Source organism: Pezoporus flaviventris, unplaced genomic scaffold, assembly GCF_033815535.1.
Source record: "Pezoporus flaviventris isolate CSIRO_AGI_PZ_B2104156 unplaced genomic scaffold, CSIRO_AGI_Pfla_v1 ptg000013l, whole genome shotgun sequence".
NCBI lineage: Eukaryota > Metazoa > Chordata > Aves > Psittaciformes > Psittacidae > Pezoporus > Pezoporus flaviventris.
In genome coordinates, this window is record NW_026892561.1 from 39,027,299 (window position 1) to 39,049,705 (window position 22,407).

General features: G+C 37.2%; 1 protein-coding gene across 1 annotated transcript in view; it reads left to right on the forward strand.

Moving 5' to 3' along the window:
• SLC9A9 (solute carrier family 9 member A9) overlaps positions 1-22,407 on the forward strand; it is a 195,756-nt gene that overhangs the window by 130,479 nt on the left and 42,870 nt on the right. Inside the window, exons 13-14 of the mRNA XM_061452903.1 lie at positions 11,557-11,605; positions 17,059-17,138. Coding sequence (XP_061308887.1) covers positions 11,557-11,605; positions 17,059-17,138 — 129 coding nt within the window. The remainder of the gene's footprint in view (positions 1-11,556; positions 11,606-17,058; positions 17,139-22,407) is intronic.

Genomic DNA, 22,407 nt, shown 5'->3' on the forward strand with positions numbered 1-22,407 from the left:
CTAAGTTAGCTACATCTAACTTAGCACTCTCTGTCCTACAATATTTATTTCTAGATGAGGAAACATGAAAAAAATCGTATCAATGCTTACTCACATTACCAATTGCAGTGTACCTGCTTATGAATGTAGTGACCTCAGCTCTAAAGGCCATTGTGCTGCATGGTTCGTTAATTCATTATTTCACTAATTCAGAAATGCGATTTTGATTTACCCTTTGATAAAATAATTGTACAGCATATATTTGAAGTTATATTCTCCAGTACACCATAGTTTTATACAGCCTTGGGTCAATAAATCCATACAAGTCCTCACTATCATTTCCTGCTATTCTGAGCATTTCAGACAGAACTTATGTGAACATATTTAAATCCAGGAATGAAATATGAACTTAAGCAATGCAGCTGTTTTAAAAACTGCTTCTGAAAAGAGCAGCCTAAACAGAAAGATTAGTGGCAGCTTTACATGTAAGGTACCTTGTCACTAGTTCTTGGCAGCAAAGCCAGTAGCAATTAGTGTGTTTTTGTTGTAACATACATTTAGTTTGACCAGCATTACTCTTCACTTTGAATGACTATGCACAGAATTGCTTCCATTACCAACTTTATATGATGAATTTCAAGTGTCAATGCAAAAGATGAAGTACATGATATGTTTGTCCTCATGCTGTGAGCCCAGGGAACTTGGGAGTTGGTCATCTCATTATTTCAACTAATGCCTCAGGAGCATTTAATGTTTTACTTTGGGTTAATCACATTAACAATAATGTAATGCATCTACAATGGCTTGGGCTTCCTGCCAAAGCTGTGCTGTTTATGTTCAAGGAAAACAAAGGAACAAACACCTAAAGTGATTCAGAGAAGAAACATTTTACTGCTCTAAAAATCATTGACATAATTCACTGGAGGGAACTGTTGTTTCTGAGCCAAGAATTAACTAAGCTCATCTGTAGGAAATTGTCAAAATACATCTGAGCACAGTTTCTTTTCCTTATACAGATCTTTTGTACAATCAGCTCTCATTTTTCCTGGCTGGCAAAGCTCATTAATAGTCTGAGTAAGATGCCAACAAAAAGGCCCAATTCCTGATTTTTTTTTTTTTTGAAAGCTGTATTCATCCCCATAGAGTTCATAGAAGTAGCAATTAGGACATTTGCTATGTGCAAAAATGATATTACTTGTAATGCAGTAATGTTTCTATCTTTTTGCATTAACTGAAAATGCATGTTTAATAATGTTATGGGTGTTATATTAATACAGTTCCAATGTTGTCTACAGAGCATTTGATCTATAGACTTCCTCACAGCGGGAGGAGAGGCATGACAATAATAGCAACTTTCTTAAAGCATGTGGAGGCTGACCAATATTCTGTTTTGTGTACTGCCTCTTATTGAGAGGATTATTCAGAGATATATCTGTGCCCACACTTCTCTATTTTGCAACATCTTAAATGAAAGCAAAAACTATCCTGCCATCACTGGTAGCTCCTTCTCTTTGCATAATTACTTGTCCTTAACACATGTATGCTGCTAACAGTCCCAGTATATTCTAAATACAAGATCATTTGGTTTAAAGTAAGGGAAAACAAACCATGTCTTCCTTCCCTTTTCCTCCCCCCCCCCCCCCCCCCCAAAAAAAAAAAGCAAAACAAAACAAAACCGGTTACAGGGTAAAGGGCTTGGATGTGAGGCATCACAGTCCCCTCATGACAACCTTGCCACTCTGTGATCCAGTATTTCAAAAGCACAACTTCTTGGGGATTTACTGTGTTGACACTCACAAGAAATATCCTCATTACTACCCAGCAAGGTACCAAATCCCATCCTTTATCCCAAGACAATGCTTCACCAATGCTATAATGTGCTGTCAATGGATCCTTTTATTCTAGGAGTCCCACCTATCAATCTCAGACATGAAACTCAGATGAAAATTAAATAACAAAATGCAGCCTTACTGACAAAGTGATTACACTGTATATCCCAGCTACCGCCATGCACATTCCTCAAATCTAATCTTCTCTTGCAGCTTTAGAAAATTATTCAAGTTACACTATTTTTCATGCGTTATTTTTCATGCGTTATGTTTCTCTTATCACAATGTAGGACTTGTGACCTTGTAACCACATTTTAATCCAGAGATGTTTGCATTTTAACTGAACAAACCCAATTTTTAATAATATTAGTAACATTTTAGGATTAAATATTCTACTGTTAGCATGACAATTTCATCCTGGCAGCAATGGAATTACTCCAAACTTTAGATTTGCTGAGGGTTTGGTGTTTGAGGTTTTTTCCGCAGCTGAGATTAAAAATAAATATTTAGAAAGATTACGGTCCTTTTAAGCTTTCCCATCCGTTGCCCATAAATCTGTGTTTGCCTACAAGTAATCGCATATATGTTTAATGAGTAAAGAGTGTAACTGGGAAAGAACAGTGACTACTAACTGACTATGGCCATGTAACCTCTTGACACTGTTCTGGACTTCCTGCTCTTCAAAACAAGGGGGAATTTACAGAGTTTAAATGCTTGAAAAGCAGACAGTAAAATGCTTACCTTGTTCTATAGGTCTTGATTTTTACATAAATGAGATGTGTGAAACTATCTATTCACCAGTTGATCTGTTAATGAAACCTACATCAGAGAATGACGCTAGTACAATAAGTGGAAAATTAAACCTACAACCGCATCCTTGTATGTCTCAGGAATGCTGAGAGATGGCAAAAATATTAAGGAATGGCTCTTTGGAAGCCCTCAGTGCTGGTCTAACTTGGCTCCTTTTGAAGCCAATGACACCAGTGACCTTGGCTTGAACAGGAGCGGTTGGGAGCATGCTGAGTGCCTTGTGGAAGCCTCCCCTCACACTGTAAATCAGAGTCCACACAAAAACCATAGGGTCATTTTAGAACAACAAAAGATGAAGAAAAGTTACTCTTTTGAGGCAGGGATAGGGGAATAGCTGACACACAAGCACATGGCATGCAGTCCAGTCCTTACTGAGGAATGGGGAATAGAACAAAGCTTTGCCAAACTGCCACAGAGATAAGGACATTGCCAGGTTTCTAGAAAAACTGTTTGAGGTACATATTTTCCAGATGAGGATATAAAAAGGGGGGGGAGAGTTTTCCACATACTTTGAAACAGAAAGTTTATTAATCTAAATTTGGACTACTAAAAATGCCATTTTATGAAAGATTTTACTTATCCCTAAGGCAGGAGTAGAAAATAAAACATGCAAGTGTATCATTACTTGGTAAAGCAGAGTTATAAACAGAAAGCAATAGGTTGAAGATGTCCCTGTTATTGCACGGGAGTAGGACTAGATAACCTTTGAAGGTCACTTCCAACCAAAACTATTTCATGATTCTATAGCTGGATCACATACCACAGTGCAATAAAAGGTACAGGAACAACATATGATTATAAGCATATATAAATAGGAAAGACCAAAAAAAATGAAAACCGAAAACTAAGCGGGGGAGGGAGGAAGTGAGAGAGAGTTTCACAGAAGAGATATCAGTACAAAAAAGAAGCAAAATACTGCTGATCAGCTGATGTACTGAGTGGATGTTCAACATTGGTGCCAGGGCTCTGTGGCTTTCACTAGAGTTTAAAGGCCACACAGTGAAGATATTTAATTGAGCAACTCTTTAAGTCCAAGAAAACAAGTTCTAGAGAAAGTACAGAAACCAAGTTTCTCTTGCACTCAGTGTTAGAGGCAAGAAGCAACTGTGAGTTTGGATACCTAAACACTGGACACATGTACATCTATATACATGAATGTAAACCAGTCTTGACCTACATTTCTCAGAATCAAGCTTTAAAATCAGAATCGCATTCAGCCTGCTGCCTGAATATAAAGAAGTTCTGAACTGACTTGTAGCAATGTGCAATAGTTAGCTATAAGCAGTATGCCATTAGGGCAAAGTAAGCATGCAGAGTGGGTTTGGCAGAGTCAGTAGCTGTTATTTTTCCAGTTTGACATGGAATTCAGTGTTATTCATGCAATTACTGTTGTCTGTAGATGCAAACACACAACCTGCATTCTCTATCCAGCTAGATCTGATAATCTGGTATAACAAGCCTGGGTGTCATAATATACTGAACAATGTAACAAACACTTCATATTCTATAATGAGAATCTACTAGAATGATCTTACCTTGACTTTGAAAACAAGTCCCACTTCATACATTGCTGCCACACAGAAGATCACATTATTTTGGTTGCTGCCAACCTTCATGCTGACTTTATTCCAACTTATTCACATGCACTGAAACAACTACAACTGCTGATTTCTAAAACTTTCACATAAGTTAAATGATGCTTAATCTAGTCAACTTGTTTCATATTTGTAAGCCAGAGGCCTGATTCCTCACCACAGGTATATTTACATAGCACAATGACATTCATAATCTACTGCATGTGCCAGAAGCATTACAGAGTCATAAATCACTACTTTTCAGAATTTCTAAGCTGGAGTGCCGTGATGTCATGATTACAGACATCAATAGTGCATTCTGCCATACAGATGTACCCTGTTACTTCAAAGTGACCAAACTATTTCACCCTCCTCCCCCACCAATATCTTAAGATAAAGGGAGGATTAACAGAATAGAGAATCAGATACAAGATAGCTAAATATCCCATTCATCGTTCTAGTTACTATTCACATAAGCAGATGATGTAAATGTAAATGCAAGCCATCATCTATTTTTAAGTTTTAGCATTTTACTTCACACAGCTGCACAGCTGTAGAAGTGATTGGTAAAATTTTATGCAGTGACATTATCTACAATATCACTATCTTTTTGATACTTCAGATCACATCTAGAGACTGTAACTTGTGCATCTATTAGAGAGCACTATATTTCCTTCATCCACTTTATCTTCTATTTGCATTTACACATTATCTTCATCCATTGCAACCTTTCTTTACTTGGCATTTATACAGTTATCACATTAATCGGTAACTGTAACCACATATTTCTCCATGTGCCCACCAAAAGTAGTCCATAGACCTTGAGCATAGGACTAACGATTTGCAGTACCATCTCTCAAAATATAATTTTCCCAGTTTCATGAAACAGCAAGTTCAAAAGTTAAACTATGGAACAATTATCTCTTACTCGCATGATTCTAGGTTTAAAAATCATACTCTTTGTTCCATTTCTATGTTGTGTATATAGTAGAAAGCTTTAGGCACGTGAAAAGCAGCTGTCATAAGCATTCAGAAAACATCATTTACCTAATAAATTATTTTAATCCTTCTCAGCATGAAATTAAACTGATTTGTTCTTTCTCCTACGAGACATAAGTGATTATTCTTCCCTTGAAGTGTTTTCATTTATTAACAAAATCAGCTTGAGATGAACTTTGAAGGTCTATATTCATGCCATAATTCCCCATGGGGTTTGTGTCAATCAAACAAAAGTACTATAAAAAAAGCAGATGTTTCTGACAGCATCAGTCCATAGCAGTAGCAATATATAGCAGCAATATAACAATCTAGAAGCAAAAGCAGATTTTCGGTGTCAGTTTGTTAGGAATACATATCATACTTACTGCCACATGGACAAGAATAATGGCCTGAGCAGTCATTATTTACCCTGAAGATTTTTTAATTTCAATTGTAATGATTTATTAGAGATGGTGAAACAATTTTTTTTTTTATTTTGCTCATGTTTCTAGTCTTTACAGTTAACAATTCCGTACTGAACGCAATATTCTGATGATGGATAACTACAGGCTTCAGATTTCTTCATGCAAAAATATTCAAGACTCTTGTTGCAAATGTTGTTTAATGGCCATTTGAAAATTGGGTTATAAATCATGCATTGGGTTATAAATCACTCAAAAAAGCCTTTCCTGCTATGTGCAGGTTTTGAGATATAAGCTGAGGATTAAAGACTGTTTTAGTTACAATGAGACAGCCCATGGAAGGCTGAAGCAATTGCACTGAGAAGGTGAGTTCTTCCAGTAAAACCTTTGACAAGCAAAGCTAATACTGTTCATAATTATTTTACAGGAGCACTCCTAGGGCTCCAAACCAAAATTTTTTTGCTCTACTAAGCCAAATTTTGTACAAACATAATAACGGATATGCAGATGAGCGATGGGATGGAGGGAATATTATTATACCCATTTTACAGTATAGAAAGACAGACTTTTCTCCACTTGAGTTGCCTTTGTTTTCACCACAGATCTAGAAAAGGAAGTAGAGAAGACATGGCTAATTCTAATCCTTATCTGACAGCTTTGTAATATCATATTACATCAGGAACACATTCACATACACTTAGATGAGGGAAGATTGTTAGTCACATTAAGAGACATTTCTCTTGTCATTTCCCAAGCCTGAAGTTTTGTTCATTAAATCATTAGATGCATTAAATAATACATCTATAAAAAACTGTTTCCGGGGGCTTCACTGGCGCTTGAAGTTGAAAGATGTTTGGTGCAACAGGACAAGACCAGGAGGACAATGGATTGTGCTGCCACCTGTACCACTCATGGCACTTTTGAGAGGCATGATATGGACTCTCCTCAGTTTGTGGTGACTGATGAAACTAAGCTTCCCAGTTCTTCACAGGACACTCAAATTGATCTTTCGTTAAATAAAGAAGGAATGGAATCAACTGCATGCTCTCAGGACATATTTTTCAGTTAAAAGCAGTCCTGGCTGCCTCATCTGTAATATTGCTAACCAGTGTGGGTATATGGTAGGTGCAAACTAGACTAGGTGGGACTGCAAGTAAGATTCAACTTGCATGAATCAACTGTTCTGCAAATACACAAAGCCTGTACAAGCCCAGAAGTAGAATTTCACTAATTAGAATTCAGATTTCAGAGAAATGTGTCTATTTACAGATTTCTTGGCAGCTAAAGTAAGGGAGGGCTGAGAATCACACTTGTAAGTATAGACACCAAAAGTTCTGCTCTGCATGCCTAGATCCTCTTGAAGTCATGAGTGTATTCATTTTCCTGTGGTTTCCACTGTAGAAAGCAGAGATTTTACCCTATAGTGTTGACTTTGTGGTGGTTTGAAGTGAGAGAATTAAAAGTTTGCAGTGCCTGAACAGTGATTTACTACTCTCTGTCCCTGTGGATCATTATTGTATTTTTTGCTGCTTGTTCGCTTCACAATCTGGGATTTATCTTTCCATCCATTTTCATTTCAACCACATAAGAAAAGTTGTTATCAACTGCTTTGTATTCAGTGACAAATTCCTCCTCTTTTTACAAATTGCATTCTGTCTGTTGCTAAAAAAAAAAAATTATACACTTGATAGTACACGGGGATTTAAATACCATCAACTGTAAAGGGTACTTCTGCAAACTAATGCACAGTTCCTAGCAATGCTTAGGCATAATTCCACAAGACTGCCTGAAGTCAGAAGCTTTACTTCCAGATTTCAAATATAGAAATCTTAATCTCTGAATTCAGGTTTTTATCCAGCCATTATTTAAAAACAAAAAAAACACAACTCCTATTCCTTCCCTCCTCGCCAAGAAAAAGACACCAAAAAAAAAAACCAAAACAAAACCCCCACCATAATGGAATTCTTAAGAATTTGAATTCTTTCATATCTAGGATATTCGACTCTAAAGGTCTTACTAAAGCCTGTAAGAGCAGATATATTCCACTGCGGTATAGATCTAATTAAAAAGTCATTGTACTTGTTCCATTTGTTTTTATAGAAGTCATCCTAAATGTTTAATGTATAGAATAAAAAGATTCAAAAATAGAAAGGCAGAGATAAAAACATACAATATTTAGAAGAATGCCAAGAAGAAATGAATTAGGAATAGAGAGCAACCAGGAAAGTGGGACAGAGGAATGGAAAATGGAGACTGCAAGAAGTACAACAAGATAACAGAAGAAAAGAAACAAAGTTGACAGCAAGAAAGGAGAACAAAAAGTACTACGAAAACTTCTCACAGAAAAGGGAAAACAAAAAAATTTAATAGGGAAAGAGATACTTATACAAGTATTAACAACAGAGTATTTCTTAGAAGCATTTGTAGTAATTTATACAAATTTTAAGTTTGGAATTCTAGTGCAATACCATTAGACCTATAGCAGGTCTTTTGAGGAAGGACTTGAAGTGCATGTCTCTGCTTAATTTCAGTTGTCTTGACTGTCTCATGTAATTTGTTATACTTGTGTTTTTCAACATTTGCAGTTTAAAAACAGCATTCTAGTTCATAGCAAGTGTATCAGAGTTAATTATAGCAGACCATGATTTTCAATGGTCACTGTTAAGCTCCCAAGCCTATATTTGAATATGAAATAATTAGCTTCAAATTCAGAACTGACTGAACTCAGTCTGCTTAGTGCATACTTAATAAAGTTGTTAATGGTCAAGTTACTGCAAAAATGTATTGCTATTTTAATGCATTTAAAAACTCTCCTATAGAACACAAAGAATGACTGGTCCTTTTCCCAAGGGGCTTTAAATCAATACATAAGATTTTGCTAGCCACATCTGCCCCTCTACTCTGCTCTGGTAAGACCCCACGTGAAGTACTGTGTCCAGCTCTGGAGTCCTCAATACAGAAAGATATGGACCTGTTGCAAATGGTCCAGAGAACGGCCACAAAAGTGATCAGAAGGCTAGAACACTTCTCTTGTGAGGAAACACTGAAAGAGTTAGGATTGTTCAGCCCAGAGAAGAGAAGACACCAGGGAGAACTTATTGCAGCCTTTCAGCACGTAAAAGGGTCCTATAAGAAAGACAGCGAGAAATTTTAGCAGGGCCTGTTGCAATAGGAGAGGGATGATGGTTTTCAACTAGAGAGAGGAGATTCAGGCTAGAAGCATGGAAGAAGTATTTTACAATGAGGGTGGTAAAATCCTGGCACAGGTTGCCCATCCAGTGGATGCGCCATTCCTGGAAACATTCAAGGTCAGGCTTGTGGCTCTGTGCAACCTAATCTAGTTGAAGATGTCCCTGCTCATTGCAGGGGAGTTGGACTAGACCTTTGAAGGTCCCTTCCAACCCAAACTATTCTATGATTCTATAATTTGCAGCAGCAAGATATTATTCCATGAGATAAACAGCAAGGGCATCTGCACCTGTGTCAAACAAGAGCAGAGACCAGACCAAAGGAAAGCGTCATCTGTGGATCCGTGTCATTCATGTGTCTTTCATGTATCATGCTTTCCTTTCTTTTTCATATGTGAAAAATCTAGGACAGAAGTGTGATTCCACTGAATTTAAGTGTGATTTATTGCTGGGGTGAGGGGTAGGGATTGTCTGGCTTTAAATGCAATACTCATGTTAAGATTTCATGTGACTATCTTCGTATGTGCCATATTATAATATATTGTCTGCAGAATAAACAAGGTAGAACAACTAGCTGTCTCTGCAGCTATAAGGATTGGAAGTTATACATGCAAAGAAACTCAAGCATACCACAAATCCTGTGAAACTCTATAAACCCAGATTTTTTTCCTGTGCCAGTGGTTTGTTGTTGTGAATGTGATAACTTAGTAGTTACATGACAGTTACTGAAACAGTATCATAGTCAGAAACTCTGGCTCCTACTGGCTCCATTGCCTACCCTTTTTTACATTTACTATTGCAGTCCTTTTAGTCCCAGCTGAAATGTTTTCTGTTGTCTTAGCTCATTCTGTAATAAACACATCACAACTCCAACACACACAATCAATTGGAAGTGGCAGTTTCTCTACTCCAGTAGGTCCAGAACTGCTTGAAGGCTGAATTACTTCTGTCCCAGGAGACCGATTCTTTGAGGTCAAGTTAAGCTCATTAAGGACAGGAGAGTGAGAGAGAAGTTTGTGCTGTAGCCCTGCCTTTCAGCTGCCACCTGTCATGCATAAATGCTTTGAATTTTTTTACTTTTCAGAACCGTGCAGACCCTTGACTATTGTACTGCTGGTGTTTTTCTGTATTGGTCAAGTAGTGTTCCTGGTGAACACATCTAGCAAATAAACATAGTCTAATAAACAGGGTATGTAATTGCATTTAGGAGACTGGGATTCTCTGACTGTGACCTGTTTTATAAATTTGGGACCGTTACACCTACATTTGTGCCATTGCTTCAAGCTTCATAATCTGCTGTATTTACTCTGTACACTGCCATCTGCACACTGTTAGTTCTACAACAGTGTCTGTCTCACACTGCTTAGTTTTACAATACTGAGGAAAGAGAAGGTCCTAGACTGCTCTGTATATGATAACAACAAACCCACTGTCAGACAGATGGCTAAACCTCTGTGTAATGTTTTTTTCTTCCCGTGTAAATACTTCAATTTCATTAAAAAGGAAATACCTAACTTGCTTTACTCCAAACTAATGAATAGGTTAGTGCCATCAGAAGTATTTTCAAGCAATTTAAAAAAAAAAAGGACAAAGAAAAGGACTATTTTTGTAAAAAGATTTAAATATTTATGCCTGAAGAACTCAGGTTTGTGAAAGCTCAAGAGCTATGATAGAAACAAATGTCTTTTCTCTTTCATGCAATATTTACATATAAAAAGCATTTACTTTGCATATAGGTCCTGTTATTGTCTCGGACTGAATAAGAGTGCATAATATTTACAGGAAATAAGGCTGAAGTATGTAACTGTTAATATTTAATATTATTTTAAAATGTATTTTGATGTGTTATTACCAAAATCAAAAACGTACTCAAGAAGGAAGACTGTCAGAAAAACAGTAAAGTGATCTAAGTGACTTAAATGAGTATCTAGAATCTAGTGAAAGAGTACCTTTTATTCACATCAGTAAATTTTCCGTTAGCTTGGTGGACCTGATACTATGTGGGAGGCTTTCAGGGGCTATTGGTGGGCTAGCTAGCTAGCTGTGGGCTTCAGATTCCAGGGATAAGAAGTTTCATTATTCCTCACCCTCACTGCTCTCTTTCTGTAAGTGGTATGAACATCAGCACAAGCCTCTGTCATTCAACTCAACATTCCTCAGTTGCACCCCTCAGTTCTGAGTATCAGCAGTATTCAAGATATGTCAGTTCTTCCACCACATCACTTTTAACAGCCAATGTTATTTTTTCCCTGTCCGTATGAGTAAAATGCCACCCAGGTTCTCATCATCTTGCACATCACCCACTGCAATTTCCTCTCCTCTCTGGGTTTGTTTTCCCATACTTTCTGTGCCAAGTAAAGCCCTTTCCAAAAGCCACAAGCTAGCTACAATGCAGTACAGTAAGAAATGCCAGAGTCCGGTACTCTTGTCCTCATACCCAACTCCAGTTCCTTCTCAACACCCCTCTTCTGCCAGTAATTAAGGATTTCATAGCACAGGTTAATGACTTCATTTTCTCACCACAGGTGTGGATCAGAGCCAGGGTAAAGATCTAATCTCAGGAGTTATGACCGGCTGTTAAAGAGACTCTCAATTTTCCCAAAAACTTAAGAAATTCCTTGATTAAAAAAACTGATCTTAATGTTTTGTCAGCTCTTCTTCACATCTCTCACTTAGCAGGAAATGAGTGGCACAAGAGAAACATTTCTACCCTCAAAGTTCTCTAATATACATCATATCTTTACCATACGTCTTTGTTTTGGATTTTTTTTAACAGAGTTGGCGTAGATCCAGATGAAGATCTGAAAGCAGAAGCTGCAAGTCAGGTATGTCATGACTGTAGATATACATACTCTATTAAAAATCTGTTCAATTGTTGGTAGATCATGTTTGTCAGAAACAGTGTTATTGCTGAAAATATTTAAAACAGGCAGGTTGAAAATAAAAAGGAGCTTTATTTATAAAATACAGAGGATATATTTGTTTTTTGAATGTGGATGCAATGATGAAAATTTTTAACTAAAGCTATTAGAGTTTTAAGAAAACTGTAAATAAACGTGAAGATACCCTGAGAAGTCTAATAAACAAAATAACAGAAGTACTGCCTTGATACATCCATATATTTATCACCTTCCGAATGCTGCATCTATAGAAATTAGCCAGAACAATATTTCATTCGCTACAATAAAACAGGAGAAGGTGCAATGCTCAGTTCTAGGAGATCAGGTTTCTGGAAATATTTTTCACATGGAAACCTAAGTGCATTGTGAACTTGAAAACTGTAAACTGAAGCAGGCTATTTAGCAAGGTGCAGCTGTTCAACTGTCACCTTCCCTTTTTTGTCATACATTATAGCATTATTTCAAATGCAGCACTGCCTGCAACAACAGTAGAAATCTATAGTAAGTCAATACTCAGAGACATGACATGTGCTTCCGCACAGTAAGTGGAAGAGCAGTACAACTAGGGAGAAACAATGCTACAGCTGACAAGTTGGCAAAGCAAAAAAGTACCTAATACTGTGTTCCTGTTTCTAGGCAATACCACCCCATGCACTCTTTCAGACTGCATAACTAGAACTGAAATTTAAATTACTCAGTGATGCTTTAAATTGGTATTTACATTTGTAAGACACGAAAAAGATACTCTATTCACTTGAAAATGCATTAAAGATATAATTAGGCAGAATTTTAATAAATCTTACATACTGAGCAGTCTTAACATTTACACCTTTGCACCTATCTGAAGGCATTTAGGGTCTCATTTAGGTCATTGATGGAAACTGGATGGAATTCAGGTGCCTAATGTCCTGCTGTTTCTTTGGGGAAAAGAAATGAAAAATAACAAAAAGACCCCAACAACATTATTCATATCTGACCATATTCTTAATTTTACAACTCAGTCACTATTAGAAGGGCTAGTATAACTCCATTGCACCATGTCAAGATACTGATTTGTTCTGAGTTTATGGGGACTAATCGCTAATATCACTCTCCTAAGCACCTTGGTGCAAGTTCCTGCAATGCCTCTACCCAAATTCTGACCAAGGCCAGAATATAGAACCTTAATTTATTCTTGACTGGTTTTTAAAGATAACATCATGTCAGAAATTTTCTACTTTGCAGCAATCAAGAACTATCAAATATCAGAGAATGGAGTATAAAATTGACTGAATGCATGCTTTGTGAAAACCTGATTTCTTCAGAAGTCAATAGGCATCTATTTTTCTCTTTCTATTGTTAAAAATTGAAATAATCATGTTTATGAATAACAATAACACATTCAGTTTCCCAACTGTGCCCTGTGAATTAACACCTCTCTCTGTTGACAAAACCCAGCAATACAACACAAAAGGTGTAAATAAATGTAACGCTTTTCATGCCCTATCATGTTCAAGTCAGCATTCCTTACAGTAGCAAATTTTAACTTAGAAGATAGTGTTGCTTCTCTGATTATTCTTTTTCCTTCTTGTGGTACTCTACTTTCCTTTTTCTGACATTTTTATATTTGAAATCTCAGCCTTTTACTAATTCAGACCTTTGCTGCATTCTCTGCAGCCCTCTTTAATGCAGTACTTATCTGAGTTATTTATGTCAGTTATTCAATTTATGTCAGGTTATTTCTTTTAATATTCTCTTTCATCTCATCTCCGTCTCACAACTCTTCTTCCTCTTTCTTGTCTTTCTTCTTTCCCTTTACTTCTAATATAGTATTTTTATTCAGTTTATCTAATTTTCATTTTCTATGTTAGCGTGTCTTCATAGTGAAAGGAGTTGGCTTTGTTGCATATATCACTGGACAAGTAACCTATCAAGTTCCAGTTAAAGCTCTCACCCAGATGAACTTGAAAACATATGCTTCAGGGGGATTGTACCACAAATAAGAACTGAATATCTTCTCATGAATAAGATGTTTAAAAGACAGCAAACTTAGTGGAAAACAAGCCTGTAGGCTTCTCTCTTCTCAGCCAGACTACTGAAACAACTACTCAGGCAGAACGGTGAAGCCACAAGGTCTACTGTGGAGACTTGAACCTAACCTTCTCTCTGACCACTCTAAATACCAGTACACAGGGTATCTTGCTGTAAGAACCTCTCAATCTGTATCTATAACCAGACCTGGATTTTTCAGGGGCAGAAAAAAGCTTAAACACCTTCAACCTTGTGAGTACTATGTCAGAGACCATAGCAGCTACATAGCTGCATAACACTTTTGCTTTCCTACTTGAACTTGATCTCCCTTCTTTCCTTCCCTTTCACAAATTCAGTTTTTCCTTCCCAGAAGGAATTTGATGTGTTTAGTCAAGACTCCCATGTACACAGTTGTTTATGGACTTCTGATTATGCTCTAGTCTGGGCTGGCTCAACTAGTAATGTTAGCAGTCCACTAGCAGCAAATTCCAGTTCAAGCTGTAAGACTTGGAATCCAGGGCTCCATCTCTAGCAAAGGTATAAAGCCTTTTAATATATAATTAGCATCTGGTCTTCACCATACTGTGACCTCATCCATCAAAAGCATCTCTCAGGTTCTTTGTGTCAGTTCTGCCTTGCCTTTCCTTAAAGGTGTTTATCATTAAATCATTATCACAATATAAGCATAAACGTAAGAAATAATAGCCTCATATTCATACCCATTTATTTATTGATGCACCATCATAACTCATTTCTGAAAGAAATTAATTGCATAATACTACAGGTAATGTATATTATTTTATAGAAAATAATATATAAAAGCAAAAGTAGCTTGCTGCATACCATTCATAGTATGAACACCTAAATCTAACACTGATAAGCAGAATGCAGAATACATAATCACTAAGCAGAGTTACAAAGTCGCTCTATTAAAAGGCAAAATCTTTTATGGCAGTTGGCTTTTTAACTCATTCCCCATTAGAAAGAAAACCAAACAGTTAATACCATTTTATTCAGATGGTTTCTGTATCTCAAATTTTACTATGTTAATCTCTGCCAAGACAGTGTAAGAATGTATTTTCTACAAGCATTCGGGGAAAATGTTGTAGATGCAGTATTGATCTCAGGAGAAAACGAAATACCCTGCAAAACATATGTCAATATTATCTCTCTCAAATTAATAGTTTATTTTTAAAATAAATTACCTGATACCTTTAAAAATAAGCACCTATTTATTAGTATACCAAGTATTTATACTTTCCCCAGCAGTTTCATTGGCCAGCTGGTTGGTGATTTTATTGCAAGTGAATAATCTAAGTGCAATTCCAAAGTAAGAGATGAGAAACGTTGGCATTCTCACTTCCCAGAGAAAAGGTGCTGTCCAGAAGAGGTGGTGGACTGTGTCCCCTATTTCTACCTCTCTGAACTGCAGGGAAAGTGAAATGTTACTTTCTGAGATCATAGGATCCAAAGATCTATAACAGTGCCAAAAGCACTCATACCAACATCTCCTGCCATCCCTTGTCTGTACTTTTTAAGCAGGATCTTCACTACAAATAACTACCCACATTCTCAACAAACAGAAAAGCTGTAAACACAACACAGATTTCATATACAAAAGGAGGAAGGTGCAACACATGTGAGACTCATAGAGCTTACATAAGCCAGAGAATACAGGCCAACAGAGCAGATGTGGAACAAAGAAACAATAAACATTAGTGCAAGAAATACAAGCAGTTTCAGGTCAGGACCCGGAAATTCTTAGAGAATTATACTGTCACGCAGACTTCTTGTCCACTGCTTTTATACAGGAACAATTTGTGTTCCAACATGTGGAATCTTTTTCCCACAAGAGGAAGCTAGATATACAATGAGTTTGGAAAGAGGACCAACAACACTATGGCTTCCAGAAATATTAGTAGTCAAACCAAGGATACATGGGCCATTTACAGCTTTCCTCTGTGTTGCACTTACTGGCTGCTTGCTGCAGCCCACTCCACGATACATGTGTTTCCATACCTGTCCTCTTTCTCATCTTTATCCCTGTCCACCCTCATCCTTCACCTTCTTTCTTTCAGTGTTCTTGTTGTTCTGACCTAACATAGACCTTCCCTGTCATTAAATATCCTGCTTAAATGTTTCAACCCTTTTCCCCATCTGTATCTATCCTGCCAAAATGCACTATCAGATATGAAGGTCTTGGAAGAGTGTACTGCTCTGTTAGGGGTTAGTACCATCTTCTTCCCTCCTCCAGCCTCCCCAGTTGCTACGGGAAGTTGTGAAAATAATCAATTCAGTAACACGGAAATGAAACCCAAAAATAACTTTTGCCCTATTTGGCACATTTGTAAGTTCACTGTGAGCAGTTTGATATTAACAAAATCGTAACTGCTACAATAAGGTTTCTGTCTCTATATAACCTTAGTCAAAATTCAGTGAAATCAATGTAACAGTTCCTATGCACAGGTTGGCTTGGAACCTTACTGTTTTGAGGATCAGACCATTGACATTATTATCATCAGCCAATTTACATGAATGCTAATATATAATAGGAAATGTTTAATATATTTCTAAAGCATAAAAAATAGATAAATTAAGTTGCATAAAGAAAAATACTCCCATTAAAAGAAAAAATCTAACTTGCAGCAAAACACAAGCAAGATGATAATGAAATATCCTTAGAGAACTAGCAAGCCCATTCCTAGTTCCATTCTGCCACTAATTCTTCTGCTAGTGCTAATGCCATGCCCAGAGAATAACACAATTAGCTGTCTTTGTACAGCTGTTTCTAATGTATCATTCTGAATAATGATCCTGAGTAAAAGGACAGATCCATCTATCTACCTGTGCAACACACCCCAGAATTAGCTTGCAGAATGGAAAGCAGTGTTTTCAACCTTGTTGACTCAAGTTATGGTCCTCCTCCCTTGGAAAGAAGTACGAAAGGAAAGTTGTGTCATTAGGATATCATGATCCTTTGGGGAATGACATTTTGTTAGACATACACAAATAGCGTCTGATCTTGTAGGAGTAAACTGAAGTAATCCTACAATGGCAATTAAATCGAAATATCCTTTTATTGATCTCAGAATACATTGCTTCTCAGCTGCTTAATAAAATTGATATCATCAATAAAAGTAAATGCTGCACTCTTACAATGAGTATATAGCAATGCTATATGAGCCAATTTGTTCTTGAAGTGATTCAGAGATGACATTTGTGTGCCAAAGAAGCTTTCTGAATTTGGGGAGAAAAAAAAAAGTGCAGTTTAATTGTAATTTGGTTTGACATGGGTTTTCTTAATATTGGAAGTCCATGTTTTATGTATGCTATAAAAATACTTTTCACTTCATTCATTTATTTTGCAGAGTGCATCTAACCCGGATAAAAATACAACCAAAGCTGAGAGTGCATGGCTGTTCAGAATATGGTATAGCTTTGACCATAAGTATCCTTTCTTCTTATAAACCCTTGGTGATAGATGTGTTATAACTGGCACCATCAAAATGCTCAGGAATCTAATGCTGAAAACAAAAATGTAGTTTATTTTAATGTGTTTAGTAAAGAGATGTTGAAAGTTCAGAGAAACAGAAGGTCTAGAGAAGCTGGGCAGTGCAGTGGCACCCTCCTGATTGAGGGTATGGGGAGAGAGAACAAACTCTGCCCTACATTAGTAGATACACGATAGGTTTATCTAAATAAACCTTTATAAATTCCAGAATAAAACTAAGTTCATTATTAATCAGCATGTAAATTCTGTATTTGGGAAACCAGAAGGCTGGAGGCTGAAGCAGCCCAGTGGCTGCAGCCTGACCGCATATTCAGAAAGCAGTAGCTACCAAAGAGAAAGTAAAAATAAGACAACACCGGTTTACCCACACTTCTTACAGAGAAAGATGCAACCCATTCTGAACATGTAGTTCCCAGGGGATAAATGCTCCAAGGAAGTCCTATCCCCTGGATTCCTGAGCCTTCCTGCTTCTATTCACATTCCTACTGAGGCATGTGTGTAGAGATCTCGAATATGGGTGGCTGATGCTTTATTCTAGAAAGTTTGGTTTTCCTCATCTTTTGCATTTCAAGAAAAGTTTTGATTTTTTTTATATTGTTATATTATTTTAAATACTATTAAAAGAATATCCTCCCAAAACAAAAGTAGAACATACACTCTTGGACACCCATACTGCACGAGTGCCGATGGAAAGATGGCAAAAGCTAACATTCAAATTTATTGCCATTTTAAACTGACTCTGCAAAGGCTTTGCATAGCTATCAACAAGATCCCACAATAAAAGCATGCCCTAAGCCTTTCACAGAAATGTATGATGAATGTAAAAGAAGCCTATCTGCTAATTTCCATGCACATTGCTTCAGGAACTGAACAGGCAAAGATCTGCCAGTAGTCTCTATTATTCAATAGCAGATCTATAGGTCCATTACCCTTCACTACTGAGTAGAGATTAATGTTCAGGCTACAGGTGTTTTTATGATACCAGCTGCAGCAAACTAGGATGAAGTATTTCATCTGATAAAATATAACTCTTTGGGAATACGTTTTCCTTAGAGAGCTCAAGTGAAGTTACCCTTGAAAGATACTTTTGATGAAAAAAAAAATCTTTTTTGTTAAAATGAATGTATTGCCCAAGTTAATCTACCAGAGCAATCTTAAAGGCCAAAAAGCACTTAGCATTAAAATGTTTCACTAGAACAATTCTTCAAAAATACTTAGACATAGTAGGTGAATGCTCTATAAAGGGGCAAAATGTGTTTAAATGTTAATGTTGAGTACCAGCATAACTGGCTTTAACTAACACCCAGTTCCACTTCTTTTTCAGAAGGAACAGCCTGTGGTTGTGGTATATCTCAAACCATAAGTCAGAAACTGAATGAACAGGTGTATGAGGAGGGTGAAGGGGGAGTAGAAATTTCCTTTGGACTGAAAAAAAGAATAAAATGTGAAGGTAAAAACAGCACAGAGGCATGAGTTGAAAAAAAAATACATTACAGAGACACAGGTAGAGCTAGAAAACAAGGGACAGGTGCAGGAGGGAAAGAGAAATCAATATGAAAATATCAACGCACAAAATGAAAGGACTGTAGAAGGCACCAGAAGCACCACTTCTCAGAGGTTATCCGTGGTAGAGATCTTTAATATGGATGTCTCATGCTCTATTCTAGAAAGTCTGCCCTTCCATGTATTTTGCAGTTCAAACAAATATCTTAAGTGATTTTTTTTAAATTCTTAAAAAAGAACAGATTTATTCATGTGTCAATCCCTCTTCCAGTCAAGTCATAATCTTTCTTTAGAATTGCAGAGATTATAACCCTGCCATTATCCTAAAATATATTCTTATTACAAATAATATTTCTCCATTTTACTAATCCTGAAAATATATGCCCATATACTTGCACAGAATAATAGTTCAACCCACTAATGCTGTGACTCACAGCTCTGAACATTCATTTGGAATGACTTCTTCTGAAAGACATTCTTTTCAGGGAAAGAGAAATTATCCACCCAAACTTTCGTTCGCCTTTCCCTGCCTAATGTTACAAAGCTCTGATGCAAAATTTAAAAGAAGCAATTACAATGTAGCACAGTGTTTGTGCCCAGTACAAGATTGCATAGACAATTACTGAGAGAGTTTTCAAAGAAAAGATACAGCAAAATAATAATCTGGTTATATACTTCGAAAGCATACAAAACTGCAACGTTTCTATAGTTTGACATTTGCTCTTAAACATTAACACAAATCTATCCACTCTTCTGGCAGTAATATTCCATATTCCTATTTATTTCACAAGGGAAAAGCAAGAGGGAGGAAATATCACTGAGGAAATAAAAAAAAAAGGTGTGCTGTCCTTTGCTGCCCTTACGAATGATTTTTCACTTTGGTCAGCGGCCTTAGGCAACGGCAACATGCCTCGCTAGGATAGAACTATACAACCACCCCAAAATTCTATTTGAGAATCAGATTTTTTTTTTTATTCTGCCTGATCCAGAGGCAGCTGGCTTCAATAAGGGCCATTTTCTTTAAGGAAGTATCTTTGAATCAAGTATGGACACTTGAGAAAAGCAGAACATTCTCTGAAATCTAGGCTAAGAAATGTTAATATTGGAATAATAAAAATGAAGAACAGATCCTTTAAATGCTCAGAGGTATCCTCTTGGATTTTCATCTCAATTAATTTAAAGAAGAAAAAAAAAAAAAAAATACTTGGTATGTGATAGTGGGGAAATTCCAGAACATCTACTTCAGTTTCTTAGGTTTCACTTCTTACAATGCATTACCACTTGAGGCTGTAGCTGTAGTGGAAAAGTGAGGGCATAAACAAAGGTATTTTAAGAATTTACTGGGGGGCACAGCAGGACACCCAAGATCTATATTCCAGCACTATATACATAGCTTTATACTGTTGTGTCTTTTCAAGGCAGATGTAGCCATATTTAGCAAACAAATGAATAAGTAGGTGTCATACAAGGGCAAGAGCCTGTGTTTATATAGGGCCATGAGGATGATCAAGGGGCTGGAGCACCTCCTGCATGAAGACAGACTGAGAAAGTTGGGGCTGTTCAGCCTGGAGAAGAGAAGGCTGCGTGGAGACCTCAGAGCAGCCTTCCAGTATCTGAAGGGGGCCAATAAGGATGTTGGGGAGGGACTCTTCATTAGGGACTGTAGTGATAGGACAAGGGGTAATGGGTTAAAACTTAAACAGGGGAAGTTTAGATTGGATATAAGGAAGAAGTTCTTTACTGTGAGGGTGGTGAGGCACTGGAAAGGGTTGAACAGGGAAGCTGTGAATGCTCCGTCCCTGGATGTTCAAGGCCAGGTTGGACAGAGCCTTGGGTGAGATGGTTTAGTGCGAGGTGCCTCTGCCCATGGCAGGGGGATTGGAACTAGGTGATTTTAAGGTCCTTTCCAACCCTAACTATTCTATGATTCTATATTAATTAGGGCAGAGCTCAATTAAATGGTGAGCAAAGTTGTCCTATTCCACAGCAACCCATGACAAAACTGTAACTTTGCTCCCAGAATTTGCTTCTACCTTGCTAGTAGATATTTGCTCTTAACTCTTCTCAGTCCAAACCTCTTTACTCGCTTCCTCCAGCAGATATCGTTGGGTTTTGCCTGCATCATCCCAAGACATTGTGTACCTGACTAGAGTTAGAACTTCTCGGCATAGGCCTGTATTTCCAGTTACAATCTACCACTAAAAATTTATGTAAAATATAATAGAAGGGTCTTGCAATCTTCACCAGTTTTTCCAGCTACTTCAGACTGAACTGTAATCATTTCTGGTTGAACATGATCTTACACAAGACTTTTTGTTTACTAAGGCTTCCTTTTCTCTCTGTATTCATATAATTCTCACTTCCTCATGTAAGGGCTGTTCTGCTCTCACTGGCTGTTCTGTAGCATCAGTGAGGAAGATGACTACAGTGTTCTCCCAGCTTCTCATGCTGTATACCAAGAGGACAAGAAGGATTTGGGATTGCCACACTAAAACACAGAAGTGCAAAATAACTGAACTGCAGATGAAAAAAGAGAGTATAATGTTTCAAGATCTTTCCATCTATAAATGTTCACCATCATCCATAAAAGAGAAGCCTATGCTATGTTGCAGGATTATGTTGCAGGATATGTACTTTAATAGTACACACAGAAACATGCATTGAGAAAGAAGTAGTTGCTGTATAACAGGAAAACATATGCAAGATTACAATAGAAGAAAGTAAGAAGGGAAGGAAGAGGGACAAAGATTTCAAATGCGTGGTAAGTTTCTTTAAATATTTAGTAAGTGTTAAATTGCAAGATACGGGTTTTGGGGCCACCTGCGGACAAGGCTAATCAATTTTTTTTCTGGCAGTGGGGTGAGGATGAGATTGCATGTGGTATTGTTCTCCAAAACTAAAACACACATGAGCAGTGAGAGGGAGCAAGAGAGATATGATGATTTTTTTTAGCTGGATAGTATGGATAAGCATTGCAGTGACACACCTACTGCAATCTCAGTACTGCTCCAAGCTACCAAACAGGAATGTAGCTAACTGGCATAGAGCCTAGATTTTGAGCAGCTCACATGCCCACTACCATGTGTAGAGTAGAAGTAAAACTTTCTCCTTCTTTACAGATTTCTTTCCAATCTGAGGAACTAACATTCAGTTACACTGACAAGAAACAGGAGTTTGGGACAGAATGAGCCAATCCTCCACAAAGCAACTTGTAGAAGTGTTTCTGCTTGAACTGCAGTTATCCATCATCCAGATGCATTCCTTTCAGTTTAAAAGAATGGTTGTTTATGTCCTTTGCACTTACCCAAAATCAATCAGCCAAAAGGAATTGCATTATTTGTAGACTTCAAGAGTCTATCCTCCTTAACTTATCAGGGCACCAATCATTTTATTTCTCCTGTGCTTTTATGTGGATAAAACAGACATAATGGCTGCCTATGAAGTAAGATAAGTACTATTCTGTGCCTGTGCGAAAATGGAAAAGCTACTAAAAGCAAAAACGAGTTCCAGGGTAAACTGACAATCAAAGAAAAGTTCAGCGTTTTATGGTCTGCAGCTGAATTTTCCTTATGGGATGACCTGCCACTCTCATATCAGAGATAGATACATTCGGAAAAAAAAGACAAGAGACTGTAAAAGCATACATGTGCACACCATTTGCTTTTATCTGCTGGAGAATTAAATGTTTCTTAATTACTAATAT